Below are 24,797 nucleotides of genomic sequence, written 5' to 3'. Positions count from 1 at the left end.
AAGATGCTTATTTGGGAAGAGCAGAGGAATTGCAGTTCAGGATAAGCAAGCTATGGTGAGCCATAGGCAAATCCATATTATTATTGAAAAAAATTTTTAATGTTTATTTATTTTTGAGAGACAGAACGTGAGTGGGGGAGGAACAGAGAGGAAGACACAGAATCCACAGTTCAGGCCCCAGGCTCTGAACTGTCGGCACAGAGCCCAACGTGGGGCTTGAACTTATGAACCGTGAGATCATGACTTGAGCTGAAGTCAGCTAACTGACTGAGCCACCCAGGTGCTCCTGTCTTATAAGTTTATTTATTTATTTTGACAGGGGGAGGAGCAGAGAGAGGGAGGGTGAGAATCCCAAGAAGGCTCATACTGTTGGCACAGAGCCTGATATGGGGTTTGATCCCAGGAACAGTGAGATCATGACCTGAGCTGAAATCAACAGTTGGTTGCTTAACCTACTGAGCCACCCAGATGCCCCTCCCCTCCCCCATCTTATTTTATTTTTAAGAAAGTTGTAAGAGTTCCATATTATTCTGAATACAGTTCCTTTGTCTGATGATTGTGTTGCAAATGTTTTTTTGTTTATAGCTTTCGTTTTTGTTTTCTTAATGGTACTTTTGAAGAGTTAATTTTTTTGATGAAGCCCAGCCCTTCTTCTTTTTTGTAAATAAATCATGCTTATTTGTATTCTAAGAAATTATTGTCTAGTCAAGGGTCATGAAGGTATTCTCCCATCTTTTAGAATTTTAATGTTAAACTATATGGTTTTAAATTAGTCCAAATTTAAATTTTTTAATTTCGCTCCATTTGAGTTAATTTTTGTGTATAATATGAAGTTAGGGTCAATGTTCTTTTTCTTTTTTTCTATATGAATGTCCAGTTGATACACTGTTTGTTTGTTTGTTTGTTTGTTTGTTGAAAAGTCTTTTTTTTTCCCTCCAGTGGTTTGCCTTTGTTACTTTACTAAAAATGAATTCACCAAACGTGTAAATCTATTTCTGAACCCTTGTTTTCTGTTCCATTGATCTGGTATGTCTCTCTTTGCACCAGTTCCAAAGGTCTTGATTACTGTTGCTTCATAGTAAATCTTGAAATCAGGTAGGATAAGTACTCTAATTTTGTTATTTTTTAAAACTGCTCTGGTTATTCTAGGTCCTTTGCATTTCCATGTAAATTTAATATTAGCTTGTTAGTTTCTACTAAAAAGCCTGCTGCAGTTTGATTGGAAATGCATTGAATATACAGATCCATTTGGAGAGAACTGCAACTTTAACAATATTAAATCTTCTAATCCAGGAACTTAGTATATGTCTCCATTTATGTAGGTCTTCTTTAATTTTTCCCCCTAATATTTTGTAGTGTGTTCAATGTAGAGGCCTTGGATGTCTTTGGTTTGGTTTGTTTTGTTTTTTAAGTAAGCTCTATGCCCTAAAGGGGGGCTTGAACTCATGACCCTGAGATCAAGAGTACCATCCTCTACCAACTGAGCCAGCCAGGCACCCCTGATGTCTTTTGTTAAATTTATACCTAGCACTTATACATTTTTTGGCACTACTGTAAATGGGATTGTTTGTCTAATTTCACTTTCCAATTATTTGCTTCTAGTATATGAGAAATCAGTTGATTTTTAGAACGTTATTAACTTAACCTTTTGTCCTGTAATTTTGCTAAGTCACTTTGCAAAATAAGAATCTGGTAAATTCACTTATTACTGTATCTAGTAGCTTCCTTGGAGTTTTCTGCAAGTAGGGAGAGTTTCATTTTATTCTTTTCCAATCTTTATGGCTATTATTTTTCTGTTTTTCTTACCTTATTTCAGTGGCTAGAACCTTCAGAACAATGTTGAATAGGAGTGGTAAAAGCAGATATCCCTGCCTTCCTATTTTCAGGGGGAGAAATTCAGTCTTAAACCATTAACTATATTAGCTGTAGGTTTTCATAGATGCCCTGTATCTGAGGAAGTTTCCTATTAATTCTAATTTTCTGGGAGTTTTAATCATTATTGGGTGTTGATTTTTTGTCAAAAGCTTTTTTTCCCCACATTTACTGAAATGATCATATTGGGGTTTTTTTGTTTGTTTGTTTGTTTTGCTTTATTCATTTAATGTGGTAAATTACATTAACTGATTATCAAATGGTAAGCAAATCTTGCATTTCTGTGATAAACCCTATTTGGTCATGTTTCATTAACCTTTTTATGTATTATTAAGATGAAGCTTTTATTGTGAAGGATTTTGGCATCTATATTCTTTAGGGTCTTGATATGTAATTTTTGGAAGATAATATCTGTCAGGTGTTAGCATTATGATGGCTTCAAAAACATGAGTTGGTCACTAATCCCTCTATTGTTTGAAAAAGTTTGCAACGTTTTTGTATTTTCTTTTCCTTGAATGTTTGATAGAATTCACCAGTGAAACCATTTGAGAATGCAGTTTTCTTTTTTGGGAAGAAAAAATAAAATCAGTTCCTTTAATAAGTATAGTAATATTTGGATACTCTGTTTCTCCTTGTATCAATTTTAGTAAGTTTTTTCCAAGAAATTTGTTCATCCACATTGTCAAATTGTTGGCATGAAGTTGTTTTTAGTATTTCTTATTCTTTTAATGTTTGTAGGATTGATGGTAATGACCCTTAGTTCATTTCTGATCTGATTTGTGTTCTCCCTCTCTTTTAATCAGTGTCAGTAAGGGTTTTTCCCCCTCCCCCCAGGAACCAGAGTTTGGTTTCATTAATTTTCTCTATTGTAGGTCTTTTAAAAAATTTCTTTTATATCTGCTAGTATCTTTATTATTCCCTTCCTTCTATTTGTCGTTTACATTGCTCCCCCCCCCCCATTCTCTTCTTTAGTGTTTAGACCATTAACATTTAACGTGGTCATTGGTATTTTAGAATTACATCTGCTATTTTATTATTTGTTTTGTTTATCCTGTTTTTTGTTCTTCTCTTCTTCTTTTCCTGACTTTTTTGAATTGAGTAATTTTTAGCGTTCTGTTTTCATTTGTCTATTGCCTTTCTGGCTATATTTCTTTGTGTGTTTGTGTTTTTATTTTTCTAAGTAGTCACTCTAGGGATTAAATATATTTAACTTTCATAGTCTGCTTACAGGTAATATTTTATTACTTGAAATAAAATGTAGAAGGCTTGCAGCCGTCTAAGTCCCTTACTCTTACCCAACAGACCTTTATGTTAAGGTTGTCCTATGTATTATTACATTTATACATGTTGATAGCCCTGCTACACAGTGTGACAATATTTGCTTTCAGCACTCTACGTATCTTAAGGAGTTTTATAGGAAAAATATAATTTTATATATTTATCCATATATTTATCATTTCTGTTTCTGTTCCTTTATTCTTGAAGATCTAAGTTTCTCTCTAAAATTTCCATTTGCTTCTTTTTCAGCTAATTTTTTCTTCTCTGCAGATCTTGTGTATTTCAAGTCATTTCATTTGTGTTTACTTTTACCTCATGGAACACAGGTGATAATAGCTCCTCTAAAGTCTTTGTGATAATTTCAGTCTCTGTATCATTTGGGATCTGGGATCTGTTTATGACAGTCTTTCCTTTCTTTGAGAATTTGCAAGATTTTCCTAGTTGCACATATGTCCAGTAAGTTTGGATTGCCTCGTGGAGATTGTGAATTTCATGTCAGGTTCTGGGTGCTGCGGTGACCCTCTGCACAGTGCTGGTGTTGGTTGTAGCAGGTCTTCTTCCTGATTAGGTTCCAAGTACAAGTTCTGCCTGCTGCCGCCTGCTCACAGAGGTCCCATTGTTAGGTCAGTTTTCAATACTTTTGCTGTGCTACTTTTGTTCCGTCCTGCAGCTCAGAGGTGAGCCTGAGTCTTGTGGGAGTTCGTTTACAGAATTAAGGGATCCTCACACTCTCCTGTCCACAGAGGCCTTTTTTATTAGTTCCTTTGGCCAGACTGGGTTTCTACCAGAGTTTTACCTTTTGCTCCTCTGCCTCACTGCATAACTCCATGACTGGGCCAACTCTCGGGGCAGAGCTGCTAGAGAAAAGTGAACAAAAGTTGGGGGGACTTCTGACTGTCTTCTGAAATCTGCCTACTTTTCTTTACTTCTTATTGTCCTTAGGTATTTGTTTTTTAAAACAAAAGTGTTTTTTTTTTTTTAAAGTTTATATATTTTTGAGAGAGAAAGAGCAGGGGAGGAGCAGAGAGAGGGGGAGAGAGAGAATCCCAGGCAGGCTCCACACCATCAATGTCAGCATGGAGCCCGACACGGGGCTCGAACCCATGAACTGTGAGATCATGACCTGAGCCAAAACCAAGAGTTGGACACTTAACTGAGCCACCCAGGCGCCCCTGCCCAGTTTTTAGTTTTAAGTGGGACAGAGGCTCTAGTGGGCTTATACCACTGTAGCCAAACTAGAAATCTGGTTTGTGGCACTTAGAAATCTTGCGGTATTTTTAAAAAATTATTTTCTTTTTTCAAATTATTGTAATACATACGACAAATATATGTAAAAGTAGGAACAACAGTTTGAACCAAGATGTTATCACCCTGATCTGCCTGTGTGGCATAGAATTGAAAAGGAGGTGGGATTGGAAGGTTCGATCTGGTTGCTTCATTGCGTGTTACTACTTTGTCTGGGGTTCCCCAGGAGCTGAGGAGAACCTAGCTGTAAATAGCATTTGAAGTGCCTGTGGCTAAAAGAAATGTGTGTGGGAATATTCCAGCGTCATCCTTAAACCAGCATTTGGATGTTTGTGTTAGTAATAAGTCTGGAAGGTACATCTTCTTCACACCTCAAAGCGATTTAGTTTTTATTAGGTCCATTCCTTACCAGGACCTGGCTTAAGTTGAATGACAGTCAAGGAACAAGGGTTGGATTGGGGAGGGAAGAGACAGAAGGGCTTTAGTTTGCAAGTGTAGGGCGCAGGCTGAGGTTGCAACCCTTTCCATTGTTACTTATGGATTTAAGATGACAAGGAAACAGACAGGGTAGTTAGAAGGGCCAGAAGATAAATTTTGTCTGACGCTGCTAATAATGAAGTGAAGGCTTTTGGGGAAGAGGTTCACAGAGCGGGGCAGAGGGAGGAAGTGGGGGATGATTTCCTGAATTCTAGGAAGGACAGTAAACAGCACATACTTTTAGTTTTGAGAGAGAGAGAGACACGGAGGGAGTGCATGAGCAGGGGAGGAGCAGGGAGAGAACCTTAAGCAGGCTTCATGCTTAGTGCAGAGCCTGATGCAGGGCTCAGTCTCACTAAGGTGAGAATCATGTCCTGAGCTGGAATCAAGAGTCGAATGCTTAACCAACCAAGCCACCCAGATGCCCCATTTTTTTTTCTTTTTAAAGTTTTTTTTTATTTTTTATTTTTTATTTCAGCAAATACTCTTTGCAAGGAGCCACTGATCATTAAAATATATTTTGGGGCACCTGGGTGGCTCAGTCAGTTGAGCGTTTACCTTCGGCTCAGGTCATGATCTCATGGTTTGTGAGTTTGAGCCCCACATGGGGCTCACTGCTGTCAACACAGAGCCTGCTTCAGATCCTCCCATCTCCCTCTCTCTCTCTGCTTCTCCCCTGCTCACTGAACTCTATCAAAAATAAATAAACTTTTAAAAAAATTTAAAAAAATATACATACATACTTTGGACTATAGGAGTTGTTATACTCTGTGACTCTCAAAATAGCTGTGAAACACTTAAAGTAAGGCGTATAATTATATCTAGGTGAAAATGGACACTACTTTTGTTACCATAGTTTAGTATTGGTTATGCTAATTTCATAACCTGTGGAATTGTTTTAGTAAAAGGAATTATTTGTTTCTTGAAGGTTAGGTCAAACTCACCCCTAAAATTATTTTTTCTTGGGACCTTTTTCATGTTATACCTTTACATTTCAAGTTAGTTGTATGCTCTATTAAAGTATTATGTCCTTTTAAAAGATCAGTTTGGAAATTACAGTGAAGTAGAAATCTAACCATTGTCTCTAGATTCTCTGTTGCATAGAATTGTGTATAATGTTTCCTTAAGCAAAAATTCTAAAGAAAATGTGAGCAAATTGGACCTAGTTATGTAGTAAAAGAGTAACATGCGTATCTGAGTTGGGTTTATTACATAAATTCTAGGATAATTTGTGTTAGGAAATATATCACTATAATTTAGTATGCTAATTAAAAAAGAAATACATGGTCATCTTATTAAATACTCTAAAAAAGCCTCTGAAAAAAATTAGCAGGCTTTTCTAATGAAAGTTTAAGTCAAATAAAAATGATAGAAAACTGCCTAAAACATGGCAAAAGCTATTTACCAAAACACAATAGCAGATATAACTATTTATAACCTATTTCATTGGTTATGAAATATCAATACTTACTAAACACCAAAACCATCACCATGAAAGCCAGGGGCAATATCAAAATTCCTGCCTTTCCACCTATTACATAGCCTAGCTTTACTGGTTTGGGCAAATAATGCAAGCTTAAATTCTTTATTCTCAGAGGATATAGATCTAGAAAACCTGAGAGACTCCTCTGAGTGCCTTAGCACCAATAAAAAAATGTGGTAAAGTGGCTGGGTACCAAGAAGATAGATAAACCAGTAACTTTTCTTTATTTTGCAATAAATAGTAAAGAGTGGAAGTAAACCAGAACAGAATGTTTTCTCATGTTCTATATATGAAATATTTGCATTACTATGCTTTTAAAAAATGAGAGCTTACTGCTTTTGCAAAGCTCAATAAAAAGATGTATGATTTGTCAATTTTAAGAGCATTATGAAGATTAAGTGAGATGAAACATTAAAAAATTTTGGAAAATCATCAAGCTCACCTCTATAGTGTATTGAGCGAGAAATTGTGGAAGAAGAGAATAGCAGCTAATTTCTTTTTTTTTTTTTAAGGTTTATTTATTTATTTTGAGAGAGAGAGTGCACATGCATGCAAGAGGGAGAGGGAGAGAGAGAATCCAAAGCAGGCTCCACGCTCAGGGTGGAGCCCAGCAAGGGTCTAAGATCTCAGGATCCCCAATAGCAAGATTACAACCTGAGCTGACATCGAGTCGGAGGCTCAACCTACTGAGCCACCCAGGTGCCGTAAAGGGAATTGGCAGTGAGAAGTGGCCTGCCTCAAAAGGGATCCACAGACCCCCACTTAAATATGGTGGCCTGACCACATGTATCTTTTCTTCTTCCATCACATCTGCAGTGATCGCAAAGGAAGCACAGCAGTTGTTAACACAGAGGGAGAAAGATAATAGTAGAGAAGATAGTGAACAAAAGATCTGAAGAATTTTTTGGAAACAGAGTGAATAGAGTGGTAACCGAGTTCAGAGGAAGGTACAACCTAGTGCCTACCGAAGGGCGGCAGAGATGAGGGACAAATCAGCAGTCCCCAGGAGTGTCTTGACAGGATTCAGAGTGTTTGGTGGCTGCCAAAGGCAGAGGTCAGTTTTGTAGCTGAAACGGAAGTTCTTGAAAAGTCTATATCCAGATCTTTTGGAATGTCTTCTGCATCCCCAGCAAACATGATTTCTTCAGTCCCATTTTTCCTGGGGAGATGGGTCAAGCAGTAGAACCAGAGATGCTTCTGACCAGAAGAGTAAAGGTCGGGGCTGAAAATATAGGGAGTAGGTCTTAGTGTACACCCGGAAGTATAGCCCTTCACTTACTCCTGCCTTTTCTACTCCTCCCCAAAAGCCAGCACCCTCCCATACACTTCTTTCCGGCAAAACTGAGCAGCTTGAATGAAGAGACCTCTGCGTACTGACATTGGAGGTCTCCGAGTGAAATGTGACTGTCATCTACAGCAGTCCATCAATCAAGAGAACTGGCATCCATGCTGATTTTTTTTTAGTACCTCACTGTTAAATATGAGGAAGCAGCCAGGGATCACCAGATAGATGAGGAAAGCCTCAAAAGTGACAGAGACCCAAAACAGTCGGCCAACAAACAGAAAAAGGAATCAAATGATGCAAGAGACAGAAGAACGTGAAAGAGCAAAATGCTTCCTTCCCACCCAAAAAATCCGGAGAGTAAAAGGTGTTGTGTCCATTAAAAAAATGACAGAGTACTAGGAATAAAGAGTTAAGAACAAGAAAAAGCTTTTGGAAGTTTAAAAATATGATATTTGGGGGAAAAAATCCATGGACAGATTAAAATAGGAAATTGAAGAGTATTAGGACAAGGGACTGTAATTGTAAATATCTAAAAGTAACTAAGTTTTTTAATGTATGAATATTTAGTACTCATTTTTTAACTGTATGCCTCTGCCATGTTGAAAAAGCAAATACTAATTTTGGATTATTTTAGTTGGAGAAGACGACGAGGTTCACCTTGGCTATTCATGAACAGATAACGCCTGATGGGGATTTTGGAGCATTGGGTTTGTGATTGGTATTCTGGACAGACATTGACATAGGATACATTGTTTATGGCCTTTCTCAAAATCTCTCAGTAGTGATTGCAGACCGTGTTTTTCATGGGTGGAACGCAGGCTGTGGAGTTCGCTATCCCTGCTCCAATCCAGCTTAGTCACCAGATGTGTGGTATTGCTCGAATCACTTCATCTCTCTAATTCTCATTTTCCTCATCTGTAATAAGGGGATGGTAATACCTGTCTGTCTTACTGATATCATAGGGCTGTGATGATGAAGAGGTTTAAGAGCTATAAATCACCCAGAGCAGTGTGCAGCTTGTACTAAGTGCTCATTAAAAGAAGCTGCTGTTACAACCATCAAGCAGATGGACTAGTATATGTAGATAGTTAAGTAAAGGCGTACATTTAAAGACTAACAAGTAAAACCTCAGTGATATAATAGGCTGTTCTGAGCAAATGGTATCACTCACCAGACTGAAGGCTTCACATTCCCCAGTGCCCGCCATTGTAGCTGGCACTAAGAAGCTGCCGAGAATGAATGAATGAACCCCTTAATTGTAACTTTCATTTTCATATGGAACAGCACTAGTATCAGTTTCTGATCATTAAAGACTGCATGTCAGTGTGTTTATAAGTGTATAGAAATGAAGTTTTCATAAACTTAAATGTTGCATTTCAATTACAGGCGTCGATTAGCAAGGTAAAAGTAGCAGAACCATGGCTCAGTTTCCAACACCTTTTGGAGGTAAGTTCTCTGAGACTTTCCTTTTTTAATGTATTCCAGATTATATATATACATATATATATATATATATATATATATATATATACACACACACACACATATATATATATTTGTATATGTGTATGTATATAATATATATATTAAATATATATATATATATATTTATTTTACTTTCGAGAGAGAGAACACAAGTCGGGGAGAGGGGCAGAGGAGGGAGAGAGAGAATCTTAAGCAGGCTCCACATTCATTCAGCATGGAGCCCAACATGGGGCTCGATCTCACAACCCTGGGATCATGACCTGAGCGGAAATCAAGAGTTGGATGCTCAACTGACTGAAGCACCCAGGCGCCCCAAGACCATATTTTTAATGTTGTTTCATCTGGATTCTTTGGAAGCAACTCTCAGGCTTCATACCATTTCATTCACAAATATCTTAGTGTTTCTAAAAGATAAGAACACTCTTAAAGACATAACTACAACACCATTATCACACCTATAAAATTCACAGTAATTCCTTTATATCTTCAGCTATCAAGTCAGTGTTAAAATTTTCCTGATGGTCTTCAGACCCTTTTTTGCTCTGGTTTGTCGGTTCAAATAAGGATGCAGACACTGATCTCAGTTCACGTGTCTCCTAAGCCTCCTCACTGTTTTCTCTTTGCATTGCACTTGTTGAGGTGACTGGGTCATTTATTCTGTACTTTTCCTAAAGCCTGGATTTGCAGCAGGACAATTTTTGTTTGTTTTACTTTATCTGCTTGAAACATATCAGTGTGCATAAAAAACTTTGTTTCAGGTAATTTTTCCTAATATTATGATTAAAGTGTTAAATATTGGCTTTATTTACGGGCCAAATTTTATTTACTTATTTATTTTTAAAGAGAGGGTGCCATTTTAATGGCTGACTCTTGGCAGCTGTCTAATCCAGTCATCATAAAGAGAGTATAGCACAAATCACCACCTCTCTGATCACATCTGTAAAAGTCCCTATGATATTCTAGATTATGCAGACTTTTCAAAACCATTAGCATTATTGTTTCAATTTTGTCCCTCTTCCTCATTGCTGGGCAGGTTTGTGTTTTGTGTGTTTTCTTTCTCTTTTTTCTTCTTTTTTTTTTAGAGCACGAAAGAGAGGTAAAGAGAGAATCTTAAGCAGGCTCAGCACAGAGCCTGATGCAGGGCTCAATCTCATGAACCCCGAGATCATGACCTGAGCTGAAATCAAGAGTTGGATGCTTAACCAACTAGGCCACTCAGGCACCCCAACTTTTCCTTTTGTTTCTAATTCCACGGATGAATGTCAAGAGGGCAGTAGAAGTTGTAGGATTAGAAGGCCTCTGAGTGAAGGGATCATATCTGTTTCAGTTACTACGGTGTCTCTGATGTCTGACACTGGGCCCTGCACATAGGAGGCAGTCAGTAAATATGTTTCCCACGGCTGAATGAATCCCACCCTTCCTGTCACTGTCCCACCAGACCCCGTAGAGAGGAGAGGTGCAATGTTCAGACATTTTGCATTTGTGCTAGCCACATTCACATTTTATTGCCTGTTCCCAGCTTTTTGGAAAGTATCTGAACTTTGGAAGGTCTTCAGTCTATAGATAATCTGAAATTATTTTGATCACATTGAGGAGACCTGGGACTAAAAGTGAGGAAGATCCAAGAAGTGACAGAAGTGAGGGGGCATGTGGTCAGTCTCAGAGCTGAAACTGAAGGGGAACCAAAGCCCAGTCTCTTTGGTTTGCAGTTTTGTTTTTTTTTTCAGGATACCCGTTTTTAAACACATCTTTGTTGAGGTATAATTTGTATACCATAAAATTCGCCGATTTTAACTGTACAATTCAGTGACTTTTAGTAAATTTGCAGAGTTGTATGTCATCAGTACAATCCAGTATTTCAATATTTTTGTCACTCCAGAAAGATTTTCATGGAATCACATGGGATATGAAATGTGAAGCTGTTTCTTTCATAACGTTCACGTGTGGCATTTGAATCACCTGAGAATGTAGTTTTCACTTGGTTCATTGCTTGAGTTTATATAAATAAATGATTATTAACTTATGTCTTTAAATAGTCCTGCTAACTATAAGATTATAGGGCAAGTTTTTTAAAAAAGAATTTGGGCTGGTATCTTTCTTACTTTGGCCTGTTTTACTCTTAATTTTCTAACTTTATATGCGTAACACCCAAGGGCAAACAGATACTAATCGATCAAATAATTGATAACATAGTGACAGAATCTGAAAGTACTAGGGAAATAGTGTGTGTGAGCACTTTGTTACTCTTTTCTCATTGAATAATTTCTTTTTCTTTTCTTTGGGTTTAGGCAGCCTGGATATCTGGGCCATAACTGTAGAGGAAAGAGCAAAGCACGATCAACAGTTTCATAGTTTAAAGCCAATATCCGGATTTATTACTGGTAAGTGGAAACAGCATTTTTACATTTTTACTTATTAGCAGTGCATATACCTGTGGAAAATCTATTATGGGAAGCTGAGGTGGGCACATACGGCCAAGGGGACATTTGCCTTAGCCTTGAGCCTGTATTTTTTCAGTTGCATTTCCTATAATGCATTCAAGCCTCTTTGCATTCCTTAATGGATGTCAACCCACTTGTTTGGGGCATATCGCTGATGGGAATTGGTGAGAATCAACGTACCACATTCTTTAAGTAATAAAGCAATGGGCTGTGGTCCTTAAATTAAAATGCTTGTTTAATTTTGATCTTGAACTGGTTTGGGAAATGTAAATAAATGAACAGATTCTGAATATTAAAAAAAAAAAAAAAAGCCAATGACAGAATTCTCTCATTGCTGTATCCTTAAAGTTCTTTTTGTACCTTGCCTTATCTATTATCTTTTCTGTTTGGTTACTCTTTAGGAGTTAGCTTTAGAAAAAAAAATGGGATCTAGATTTCCTGGGGAGTTGTTTTTATGTGTGTGTGTATCACAGTTATCTTTAAATTATTAATTGTTAATCACTGATGTGAATCTTGTAATCATTGTTACTTTTTCTCCATAAATGTATCAGATGTACTGACAGTTTGAAGTGCAGATATTAGGAATGGCAGAGAACCTAAAAAGTAGAAGTGTGGGGTCATCAGTTTCTTGAGGATTCCTAAATAGATGTGCTTTGTCATATGTCCTATGCTTTGTCATAGCTGTTCCCATCTTACTAAATAGCAGATTAATTAGAGTGGACAATCTACCCCTGCTAGCGTGTTAAGTTCTAAGTTCTAAAGTCAGTGCTGATGGGTTCCTTTTACTGCTGCTTATAGGCTTTGGCTTTTATCCTATATTTAATTCAGTATTTGCAGAATTGCCAGCCTCTTTCTTATTTTTGCAATTTTGCTCTAAGAAGATACCGGTCAGCTGTTGTTTGTTTCCTGAAACTGTTTTCATTTAATTTACAGGTGATCAAGCTAGAAACTTTTTTTTTCAATCTGGGTTACCTCAGCCTGTTTTAGCACAGATATGGTAAGTTGGAACTTAACATAAGCAAAAGGTAAAATAAAATATTCCAGTAATAGGATTTCTTAAGATACAGAAGGTGAACATAAATCTCTGGTCTGAAATACTCTACTCCTTCTTAACCAGAGAATACTTCTGAAAAGTAGCTTTCTAAGGTGGGACTTTAAAAGAAAAAGTGGTGACATTTGCAAGATAACACTGTCAAAAAGTTGAATTCCCAGTGGAGAAATCGATACTTTGGTATTTTCTCATTAATTTGTTTTAGCCTTATTTACATCACCCATGCTCATCTGAAAGTCCCGCATTTCTTGCTTTATAATGTAATGGTTCTGTATCTTTCATTGACTAAAAGGTAAGGAAAATATTTGAGGGTTAGTAGTGAAACCACCAGCAGGCTAGTGAAGTAACTAGTATTTATTACAGTGTTGTACAAGGTGAACGCTTAGTAAATATTGTTGAATTCCTGGATTAACTATCACAAATACGCATTCATTCTTTTGAACCCACAGGAAGGAAAGGGCCAGTTAAAAAAAAGTGGGAAATATAATTGTGGATTTGAAGTTTACGACTTTGGTCATGTCATGCTGAGCTCTGTTGCCAAGAGGTCACATTTTCCCACACAGTGCGGCTCTTCAGTTAATACTTCATTTCCAGGGTTTATTAGTGTTGGGGAGTCAGCTTGCTGTGCAGTAGAAAGAGCACGGGATTTGTAATCACACTCCTGAGTTTGAATCCCAGCTGCACTGTGTTCTATCCTTATGATTTCGAGCATGTCTTTATCCTCTCTGACCTGTTTTCTCATCTAGAAAAAGGGAAGATATATTTTCCTTAAAGGGTTGTTGAGAACATTAGCAGAGAAACCGTGTATGAAGGACTTAGCATAGGACCTGGTGTGCAATAGGCCCTCAAAACAAAACCCAAAAAGGTACCTGCTGTCACTGTCAGGGATTGGGTATTCCATAGAACTAAATTGTCCAGCTAATTACTTGTCCCCTTAAGTGATCGGCTTTTCTTATAATATGGAAATTAATAAAGATTGACTTAGTTCCTTGTTGCCTTCAAGCAGAGTCTACAGAATGTAGGCAGTTTAATTAAAGTATCATCAGTATGAAAATCACTTACTGTGTTCAGAATAGCAAAACTCTCATGGGAAATCTACATACACATATACATACATATATACGCATATGTACATACATATACACACACACACATTTGTATATGGCTATATTTGAATCGAAACTAAATGATACCAGATTCCTGTGCTTTTTTTGGTGTCTGCTTTCTTTTCTCTTTCCTGGTTGTCAGCATATCGGCTGCCAGACTGTCTCTTCCAATTGGTGAGCCTCCTCCTATGATGCCCTTCTAGCTCTTCTGATCTACTTTGAGCTGGGAAAATCAGATAACCAAGGTTTTTGGAATTACTTTTAAAATGAAGTAAAAGGTTTGCAAGGGGTGGGAGAGTGGTGGGGAGAGCAAGAACTTATGCTCATGTGAGCACAGGGGCACTGCCCTGGCAGTTGAGTGCCCGAGTTTAAATTCAAGAGACATGTGACATCTGTGTTAACTGTAAGAAGCTTTCATTTGCTTTGTGTTCTGGTAGATGATTGTATTTCACATCGTCAGTCAAGATGACTCACTAGAACCTTCCTTTCCCAGATATAGCTTCCTCCATTGAATTCTGCTTTTGTGCTATGTTCCCAATTTATGAACATCCATTCAAGAAGCAGGGTTCTTTTTTTTTTTTTTTATGCTTATTTATTTCTTTGGAGAGAGAGAGCACAAGCAGGGGAGGGGTAGAGAGAAGGAGAGACAGAATCCCAAGCAGGCTCCATGCCATCAACGCAGAGCCCAGTGTGGGGCTTGAACCCACAAACTGTGAGATCATGGCCTGTGCTGAGATCAAGAGTCAGATGCTTAACCGACTGTGCCCCAAGAAACAGTTTTACGGTGCGTTATGCTGCAAGAAAATGACACCTTACATTTATCAACAGTGGAAAATATTTATTGAATGTCTACTATGGGTCAGTGACTATTATAGGTGCTTGGAGTACATCAGTGAACAGAATAGACAAAATCCATGCTTCCATAGAAATTGCAGTCTGGTGGAAGGATATATAGTTAATAGCAGTATAAAAATTGCCATGTAGAAATGAGTATAATGGGGCAAAATAAAGTATTATCTAGTAAATTTCATTTTTTTGTGCAATTATGTTAGTGTCAGCTTTCCAAACTGTTTTTAGCTAAGCATATTAAAGTCATTTTTCCAACTTACTATTTTTATAGTGAAAATTTGTATTAACAACAAAAGTGATGAATTGGCAGCCTTGGCTTGAGTCAAAACTGTTCTTTGTTTTTAATTTTTTCTGACATTTCATTAAATAAATTTGTGATGGCATGTTTTCCTTTTATCAAGAATTGTTATTAGGGGGTGAGGGAAGCATGCCTCTAAGTAAGTATCTTTTCCCCAAAGAAATGTTTTTGAGTAATCATAAATTTCATGAACCACAGCTCTCCTAAGATGACAGAATAGCGTAGTGCAAAGTAGGAGTAAGATCTTTCAGCCCTACCACTGACACTTATTTGGTAACCCTGAGTAATACTTGACCTCTTCAGAGTATGTATGTATGTATGTATGTATTTTTAAAGTTTATTTATTCTGAGAGAGAGAGAGAGAGTTGAGAGAGGGGCAGAGAGAGAGAATCCCAAGCAGGCCCCGCACTGTCAGCAAGGAGCCCGATGGGAGGCTTGAGCTCACGCCGTGAGATCATGACCTGAGCCAAAGTCAGACACTTAACTACCTGAGACACCCAGGTGCCCCCAGAGTTAGGTTTTTAAATGTGTAAGCAATAACAGTTGATCTAATGAAATAGTTTTCACCTTCCATCGGTCATGCTATTCTTGTGCTCTCTTGTGGGTTTTGTGGTGAGGTGCCGGGGAAGGTCCATGCCCCTTTTGGTGGAAAGGTTTGAGTCTGAAGGTTTGAGCAGTCCCGTTGTCAGTCATGGGGAGGAAGAAGAAAATTTCGGATTGAGAGTTTGGAATTATAATAGTAGCTATCTCTCTGGGACTTACTTTCTTTGCTGTGGACTTCAGTTCGAATCCATGAATGATGTGGATTGCTGGGGAATATGTGTTATAAACCTGTATAGGTTTTGTTCCAGGTAGAAACTATATTCCAGTTAACTAGTTTGTGAACTTTTAAAACTGTAACCTACTGATCCTTTGGGGATCAACTTTGGGGCAACTTAACCTATCCAGCCCAATCTCCAATTAAGCATACAGGGAAACCTGAATTCTCAGAGGATAGAGTCAAGCTAGTGTGTGTAGTGCCAAAGATGAGACAGCTTCCTAGAAATTGTCTTACTAATGAGGAGCTGGAAGGCATCTGGCAAATATCCTGTATCCTTTTGGCAACTCCAGATGTTTATAGTTTCAACCTTGGCCTCGTGTGGAGAGGGAGGAGAAGAAAGCAGAGGGGAATGGACAGGAGCCTGGATGGTCCAAGAAATAAAAAGAGTTTGAATGAAGAAGGGTTTGACATCAGAAGCAGTAGAGGCCACAGAAATGGGGATTAGAGGCTCCTAAGGAGAGAAATGAGGGGCAGGAAGGCCCACCGGGAAGCGGGCCCAGAGAGAGAAGGCAGGAACCTGGGACCTAAAGGCAAATGTTAGAACGGCTTGGTGATCTATCTCTGCAGCGAGAGGCTTGGGGGCAGGGCCAACAGTTGTATAACATGCAGTGTCTTAGGATACTTCTGTGCCTCTGTCAGAAGGGCCTTCCGGCCCCCAGAAAGATCAGTTTGCCAAACTTGTTTACCAAAAACTGAAAAAGTCATCCTGAATTCCCATTCCCTCCCCTGCATCCCTTCTCCCTCTGTCCTCCGATCGTGGCACTGAGCGTCTGTCCAGCTCCTGGGAGCCCCGCGTGATTCCTGTCTTTTCCTCGCCCTACACATTCAGTCCATCGGCGCAGCCTTTTGGCTCCATTTACAGACCTTATCCCCAATCTGGCCATTTCTGTCCGTTGCCATTGCTGTTGTCCTAATTTGTCTTCTCACTTGGGCTCACTGGTCAGCATTTTGACTTAGAGTCTCTTTCAAACTTGCCCCTTTAGGTTTCATTCTTCATACAGTGCCCACACTATCTCTGTGAAAAGTAAATCTATTTTAAACTCCCCATTGAGAAGAAAATCTAAAGTCCTATCCAGGCTCCAAGGCCCAATACTAGCTGGCTCTTGCTTTTTTCATCTTCTTTAATTTTCCACCTCTCTCTTCCTCAATTTTTGTATTCCAGTTTCACTGACCTTTCTGTTTAAACGGGCCAGGCTCCTTCTTGACTTCTGGGTCATTGCACGTGGTATATCCTCTTCCTGTAATATAGTTCCTCCGGATCCTTACATAGCGAGCTGGCTGATTACCCTTCAGGTTTCAGTTCATATGTCGCCTCATCTGAAGTAGTTCCCTCTGCCCACCTGTTCCTACCCACCATCTTCTCCCTCCCACTACCTTGTTTTAATTTTTTAACAGCAGTTACCGTCATGGGGTATCATTTGATTAGTTCTCTTGTTTAGTGTCTGCTTGCACTAAAATATTAGCCCTGTGAGGGCAGGAACCTTCTCTGTCTCTTTCACAATTGTAACACCAATTCCTAGAAAGGGCCTGGAGCTTACTAGGTACCTCTCTTCAAAAATTATTTGTTGGATGAATAAAAAAAAAAACGAATGAATGAATCGATGAATCAATGAATGAATGAGTAGGCTGAATTGATCTACACTGTGAGAGAGGAGCATTCTGTGAGAAGCCTTCATGCGTGCAATGGGTCCCCAAAGGGCCACAGGCTTTCACCTCCATGCAGTGAATGAGGTGAGCGAGGAGAGGAGACGTGGTCTTATCCTTTAATCCTAGAATACAAAGAAAGTACTTTCACAACTGCCACACTCATTTCCACTACAAACACAGTCCTTGGAATCCAGGAGTGAGTGCTTCATGGTCCCTGCTGTTTAGACCCTGAGTACTACGTTACTCCTCCTATGTGGGTATGTGACTTATTTAAAATACTCTTGGGTTGGGGTGCCTGGGTGGCTCAGTCGGTTGAGTGTCCGACTTCAGCTCAGGTCACGATCTCACGGTCCGTGAGTTCGAGTCCTGCATCGGGCCCTGGGCTGATGGCTCAGAGCCTGGAGCCTGCTTCCGATTCTGTGTCTCCCTCTCTCTCTGCTCCTCCCCCGTTCATGCTCTGTCTCTCTCTGTCTCAAAAATAAATAAACGTTAAAAAAAAAATTAAAAATAAAATATTCTTGGGTTTATCTGTTTTTGTTCTTATTCAGTTTATGGATCTCCTTTCTTTGTGGACTTTAATTTTATTTCTGAGTATGTAACACATGAACAAGGTTCTGAAAGCCAAAACCACACAGCAAAGTGAGCCCAGAGACGTGTTATTCCCTGTGCTATTCCTTCATCCCTGGGCTCACCTGTTTTGTTAGTTTCTTATCATCCTTCCTTTATTTATTTCTGTGGGGAAAAAAGCAGGTTTATAATATATCTATATTTAGTGTGCATATCTATATTTAAATTATGTTCTCTTCCTTCTTACTTTCAGGATTACCACCTGTAAATGTTCTTTTGTTCTTTGCTTTTCTTACTTAACAACACATCCTGGAAATCACTCATATCATTCCATAGATCTCTCTCTCTCTGTCTCTCCCCCTGTCTCTCTCTCTCTCTCTCTCTCTCTCTCTTTCTCTACAGTTACATAGCACTCCTTCTAGAAGATATACTGTAATATATTCAACCCGTCTCCTGTGTGTGTGCATTTCAGTTATTTCCAATAATGTAGCAATGATGAATGAGCTGAAGCATGTATATTTTTATATTGCTGGAGGTGTGTATCTTCAGGGTCAAATCCTAGGTGTGGGTTTGCTGGGTCAAAGAGTAAACGCGTAGGTAATTCTGGAGATGTTGCCAGATTTCCCTTCATTTGGACTTTTAACACTTTTTCTCACCAGCATGTTACACACGCTTTCATGTAGCTTTCCCTGAAGATTTCAGCAGACCTGTGGTCCTCTCTCATCTCAACCTCGCTTGTTGCTATGTATGGGTTTTAATATCAGGCTAAACATTGTACTTTAAGATCACTTTGTTGTTATTTAAAAAAAAAAATTTTTTTTAACATTTATTCATGAGACAGAGCGTGAGTGGGGGAGGGGCAGAGAGAAAGGGAGACAGAATCCAAAGCAGGCCTCAGGCTCTGAGATGTCAGCATAGAGTCCAACGCGGGGCTCAAACTCATGAACCGCAAGATCATGACCTGAGCTGAAGTCGGATGCTTAAGCGACTGAGCCACCCAGGTGCCCCAAGACCACTTTGTTTTTGAGTCATATGCAATAATTGTTTGACTTATGCCTGTTTTTTGCTTGTGTATTTTTTCACTTTGGAAGTTTTATGAATTTAATTTTAGGATTCTTCATCTTTTGGGGGGATTATTAGAAATGACTGAACTATAAATGGAGGTGAAAGCGGATGGCTGAGCTGAAGTCCTTTTTTTTTTTTCTCCCCCAGAGAGACCTTGAGAAATAGAATTTCAGCTCTTCTAGTGTTCCAGCTTTTTCACTGGTAGAGGGGAAGGAAGAGAGAGATGAGCTTTGTAGGAGTAACTAATGTATTTGCGTAAAGTCCTTTGGCGTTTTACTACCAGTGGGTCCGAACAGTTATGTTTTGTTAGTTGAGCAAAAAAGGTTTTAAGAAAGATGACACAAAACTCTCAAAAAGATGTAGGATTGTGGTGGGTGGCTTAAAGTCAAGCACCTGGAACTTGAAGATTACACGTCTCCCCTCCTCTCCCACTGAGGCATTTTAGTGGAAGGTTTTCAGAAACATGAAATTCTTCTAATTAAACCCTGAAAAGTTCTAGAAAGTCTTTTCTCCCTCAGCTAGTCATTATCCCACGTTGGACATTTATTTCTCACTAGAAAATGTGCTTTGGGGGTGCCTGGGTGGCTTAGTCAGTTAGGTGTCTGACTTCAGGCTCAGGTCATGATCTCACGGTTCATGGGTTTAAGCCCCACATCAGGCTCTGTGCTGACAGTGCAGAGCCTGCTTTGGATCTTCTGTCCCTCCCCCCCCCCCCACCCCTCCCCTGCTCGCTCTCTTTCAAAAATAAAGAAACATTGAAAAAGAAAGAAAGAAAATGTGTTTTGGGGGGCAGTGGTGTTGGGAATTGAGAGTGAGAATCCATCTGCTTGATTTTTTTGTTGTTAAGTATGCATGTTGATGTTGATTGTTAGCAAGTTTTTTTTCCCCTGAAAACCATTTGCTGAGTATCTTTTTAGAAAACCTTAGCAAAAGAAGGAAAGTTCACCCTAACTTCCTGTATAAAACCTTAAAATAGTTACAAATAAAACAAACCAGAGACCAGGCTCAATTATGAATATGGATGCAAAAATCAAAACAAAATCGTAGCAAATAGAATTCCACAATGTACTAAAACCATGACTGACTTGAGTTTATGCCAGCAGCGTAAGTTTGGTTCAGAATCAAGACATTTTCTCAGCATTATTATAGCAAAAGGAAGTATGATCAGATCAGCAGATGCTGAATAGGCATTTGATTAAAAAAAAAAAGTACACAGTTCTTATATGTAGAAAGGAAGCTCCGTTAATATGTCAGGCTACTTTCTAAAGATCACTACCAAATATTCTTCTAAACAGTGAAGCATTGCAGCCATTTCATTGAAACCTAGAGCTTCACAGGATGCCCACACATTCAAAGATGTCTTAGAGGCAGTAAGACCAATTAAAAAAAAAGGAAGTATATAAATACTGGAAATGAAAGTTAACACTCTTTTTTGCTAGTTATATGATTATATACTTAACAAAACTAAGAGATTTCAGTGTAAAGACTTAGTGTTTATAGAAGTTTGGTAAGATAGCCGAATATAGCATACATGATTAGTAGAAGCAAAATTTTTCTCTATGCTTGAAATAAACCCCCAAATACGGAAATGGGGGAAATGTTCCATTTAAAATAATGATAGAAATGATAAAACTTCTAAGAATACATTTAATAAAGTTATTATTTACAAGAAGAAAGTGATACAATCTTTTTTTTTAATGTTTTTTTTTTAACATTTATTTATTTTTGAGAGAGAGACAGAGTGCAAGCAAGCAGGGGAGGGGCAGAGAGAGAGGGAGATAGAATCTGAAGCGGGCTCCAGGCTCTGACCTGTCAGCACAGAGCCTGACGTGGGGCTCAAACCTGGGAGCAGTGAGATCATGACCTGAACTGAAGTCAGACGCTTAACTGACTAATCCACCCAGGCACCCCAAGAAAGTGATATAATCTTATTAAAGGAAATATTTGTGGAGTTGAACAAACTCTAGGACATACTAATGTCCTTGTTGGGCTAATGTTGTTACAGCTTGGTGCCCTGCAGGGTTGTTTGTAGAACAGATAAATGATCTTAAAATTCATAGGGGAAAGAAAACCAAACATCTGTGAATAGCCAAACAAAGTTTAAGAAGAGAAAAGTCTCATCAGAACCAGACCGTACCACAGAGCCAGTGTGATCAGATCACTGTTGTATTGACCCGGGAATTGTTCATAGTAGATTATCCAGAAATAGGTATCACTTCGTATGAACATTTCTTTTACAGCAAAAATATTTTTTAGTTTCATGAGAAGAGGCTGGGTTAGTTAATAAACTTGTATCATATTAATTTCAACCATATAACTCAGTGACTTGACATTTTATATACTTTATAAAATGATCACCATGGTAAGTATAGTCACCATCTGTCACCATACAGAGTTGTTACAGTACTATTGACTGTATTTCCTTGCTGTACTGTACATCCCCCATGACTTATTTATTTTATAGCTGGAAGTTTGTACCTCTTAATGCCCTTCACCTATTTTATCCATCCTCCCACCCATCTCCCTCCACCCCCCTGGCAACCTGTATTCTCTGAATTTATGAGTCTGTTTCTGTTTTGTTTGTTCACTTGTTTTGTTTTTTGGATTCCACATATAAGTGAAATCACATAGTATAAAAATGTAGGATTTCCCATGGTAAAGATATTATACACAAATGAACAGAGTAATAATAAGTTAAAAAAATCAGATAAAGTGAATGTAATATGAATATGTATATGTAATATACAGCAGGCTCTTACAAATTGAGAAGAAAAACATATGTAGTCCATCAGAAAGCTTAGCAAAGGATGTGAATAACCTATTTATGTACGAATCCAGATGAGAAAGAAACATATGCAAAATGACTCTCAAGCTTACTGTCAGTGAGTGAAATTCAGACCCCACTGGTTTGCTGAAGGGGATCACTGGCGACAGGAAGATTGGGGTGTGCTCCTAGCTGAGGCAGAAAGGTGGTTTCTGTAGCTCATCTCCCACTTTGTGACTTTTTCTTATTTTCTTAAAGAATAGTGTCGACTCTTACAGCTTTTAACATTTTTAGAGATTTTTAAAAAATGTTTATTTTTTTTTTTAATTTTTTTATGTTTATTTATTTTTGAGAGAGAGACAGAGCATGAATAGGGGAGGGGTCAGACAGAGAGGGAGACACAGAATCCAAAGCAGGCTCCAGGATCTGAGCTGTCAGCACAGAGCCCGACATGGGGCTCAAACTCACGAACTATGAGATCATGACCTGAGCTGAAGTCAGATGCTTAACCGACTGAGCCACCCAGGTGCCCCAAAAATGTTTATTTATTTTTGAGAGACAGAGGGCACAATCAGGGAAGGAGCAGAGAGAGAGGGGGGAGCAGAGGATCCAAAGTGGGCTCCACACTGACAGCAGAGAATCCAATGCAGAGCTCGAAACCACGAACCATGAGATCATGACCTGAGCCAAAGTCAGACACTTAACCTACTGAGCCACCCATGTGCCCCCAACATGTTTAGAGATTTTTCATCTTTGTTGTATGTCATGCTTTTTATTGTGTTTCATGTTTGCTTCCTTGAGTTAACTTCAGTAACATGGGATTCTTTTCTATGAGACTTAATTTTCTTTTTGAGACGTTACTACATGTGGCTCATTTAAGATCGCTAGTCATGGCATTTTAACTGGAGTCGCTGGTCTTATGTTTTGCTGTTGCCAATAAAATTTTTCTTAAGATAGGTTTTAAAAAATAAATCACCCTAACACTTTTAATATCTAGACTAAAGGAAACGAAATTTGGGTGAACATTTTTCATGCAGAAGAGGATAAATTGTGAATATGCACAGTTGTGGTTTGCATAGTTTCCGGTGGCTATAGTTTCCTTTTCTTTTGCTTACTCTCCTTTGAGAGAACATACATTAAAGCTCATTGAGCCGAAACTAATGTGACATTGTTAACTCTACTTCATTAAAAAAAAGAAAAGAAAAGAAAGCGCTGACAGCTTGGAAACTGCTTGGGATTCTCTTTCTCTCCTTCTCTCTCTGCCCCTCCCCCACTTGCACTGTCTCTCTCTCTCTCTCTCTCTCTCTCTCTCTCTCTTTCAAAAATAAATACACTTAAAAAAAAGTTGAAGAGAGGTGCTCAGTTGGTTGAACTTCGGCTCAGGTCATGATCTGACAGCTCGTGGGTTCGAGCCCCACGTCAGGCTCTGTCAGTACAGAGCCTGGATCCTGCTTCAGATTCCGTGTTTCCCTCTCTTCTGCTCCTCCCCCGCTTGCGCTCCGTGTCTCTCTCAAAAATAAATAAGCCTTACAAAAATTAAAGCAAGAAAGAAAAAATAAAAACCTGAGTAGGAAAATGCTCATTGCAAGTTATACTTGACCACCTGTGTCTGAGTACCGTTTGTAAATAATGAATACGTTTGGGAACTCAATTAATTTTCACAGCTTTAAAGGTATAGTAGAACTATAGTGTACCACACCATGTCATGTCCCCATGGTAGGGTTCGTCGAGGGGTTGGGGCTATCTAGTCGAGAATCTATAGAAATAAACTCTCTTTTCCTACTCCTCCACCCCAACATCTTTTTCGGGGAAACGCAGGGCTTGAATGCAGGACCTTGAGATTAAGAGTCGCATACACCAACTGAGCCAGCAAGCCCCTTCCACTAACGTCTGCATTATGACATAATTCACACAGTAAAATTCCCCCTTTTAAATGTATAATTCACTGGTTTTTAGTGTGTCCACAGAGTCGTGAACCATCGCCACCATCTGATTTTGGAACATTTTCACTACCTCAGAAAGAATCCCATTAGATATCCAAAGTGCATATCCTGGCGTTTACACTGAACATTACCTCGTGTATCACATAAGTAAAGAATAACACAATAAAAACTGTTCTTACTTTGACACAAAACCTTGTCAGTATTCCCAGGTGGCTTCCTATAGCTTGGTAAACAAGTTTTGGTTTGGTTTGGTGTGCTTTGTTTTCTTCTGTTTTTTGCTCTCCCCGGGATTAAGGGAGCCGACTGTTTTGTTGTGTGGGTGGGAGTGGTGGTTATGGGAAGGTTCTTTTATGGTCGGAATCATTCCAAGCCCTTGGTGTTGGTTTGCAGGGCGCTAGCTGATATGAACAATGACGGACGAATGGATCAAGTGGAGTTTTCCATAGCTATGAAACTTATCAAACTGAAACTGCAGGGGTACCAACTCCCTTCCACACTTCCCCCTGTCATGAAACAGCAGCCGGTCGCTATTTCTAGTGCACCAGCCTTTGGTAAGTCTGAAAAGGACTTGGTTCCTATATTTCATTGTATATTTTAAAAATAAATATTTCCCTTTTTCCCCCTTTTCAGTTTGTAGCCTTGTGAAATTCTAGGAGCCTATTCTGTCTGAAAAGTGATGGTCCCGTGCAGGCAGATGGTGCTGGAAGAGAAGAAGCATGTTCACATTCACACCCTAGGATGTGTTAAAGAACAGAAGTTCAGCTGAGTAAATTTGAAGACATAATGGGCTTTATTAAGTGGTTCACGTGTGGGGCAGCACTCATGTAGCAAGTAGAGGGGAAGAAAGGAGGGTGGGGCAAGAAAGTTGTTGGCACAAGAAAAGATTGTATCTGGCAAGATCACTTTCCCTTGAGTAGAAGGCCAGGGGGTCTTATCAGGTCAATTATCTCATTCATCTTCCTTTGGGTGATGGACAGGGCCCATGGGAGAGATGACCTCATTGATTCTGATCAGAAGATTCTGGACCGATGGGTTAAGACTACGTTTCTGGGGCAGTTTCAGTCTGCCATTAGGTTGGGTTTTAAGCCCCAGATTTGGTGACTTGGCCTAAGTGACACCAT

The 24,797-nt window shown here is 38.9% G+C and overlaps 1 protein-coding gene across 7 annotated transcripts in view; it reads left to right on the top strand.

Annotated features, from left to right (window-relative positions):
- Positions 1-24,797, top strand: part of ITSN1 (intersectin 1) — a 217,486-nt gene that overhangs the window by 57,766 nt on the left and 134,923 nt on the right. For 5 of the 7 annotated variants that reach the window (XR_006207652.1, XM_042956710.1, XM_042956707.1 and 2 more), the window contains exons 2-5: positions 9,027-9,086; positions 11,414-11,506; positions 12,500-12,563; positions 24,067-24,227. Coding sequence is in view for 6 of the 7 variants with exons in the window: in XM_042956710.1 (XP_042812644.1) it covers positions 9,059-9,086; positions 11,414-11,506; positions 12,500-12,563; positions 24,067-24,227 (346 nt within the window). In the remaining variant the exon portion in view is untranslated. Of the gene's footprint in view, positions 1-3,804; positions 3,828-8,326; positions 8,348-9,026; positions 9,087-11,413; positions 11,507-12,499; positions 12,564-24,066; positions 24,228-24,797 lie in introns of those variants that run through there. The other 2 variants (XM_042956708.1, XM_042956709.1) reach the window with 2 other exon arrangements.

The sequence above is a fragment of the Panthera tigris genome, chromosome C2, assembly GCF_018350195.1.
Source record: "Panthera tigris isolate Pti1 chromosome C2, P.tigris_Pti1_mat1.1, whole genome shotgun sequence".
In the NCBI taxonomy this organism is placed as follows: Eukaryota; Metazoa; Chordata; class Mammalia; order Carnivora; family Felidae; genus Panthera; species Panthera tigris.
This window is presented reverse-complemented; position numbering and strand designations above follow the sequence as displayed.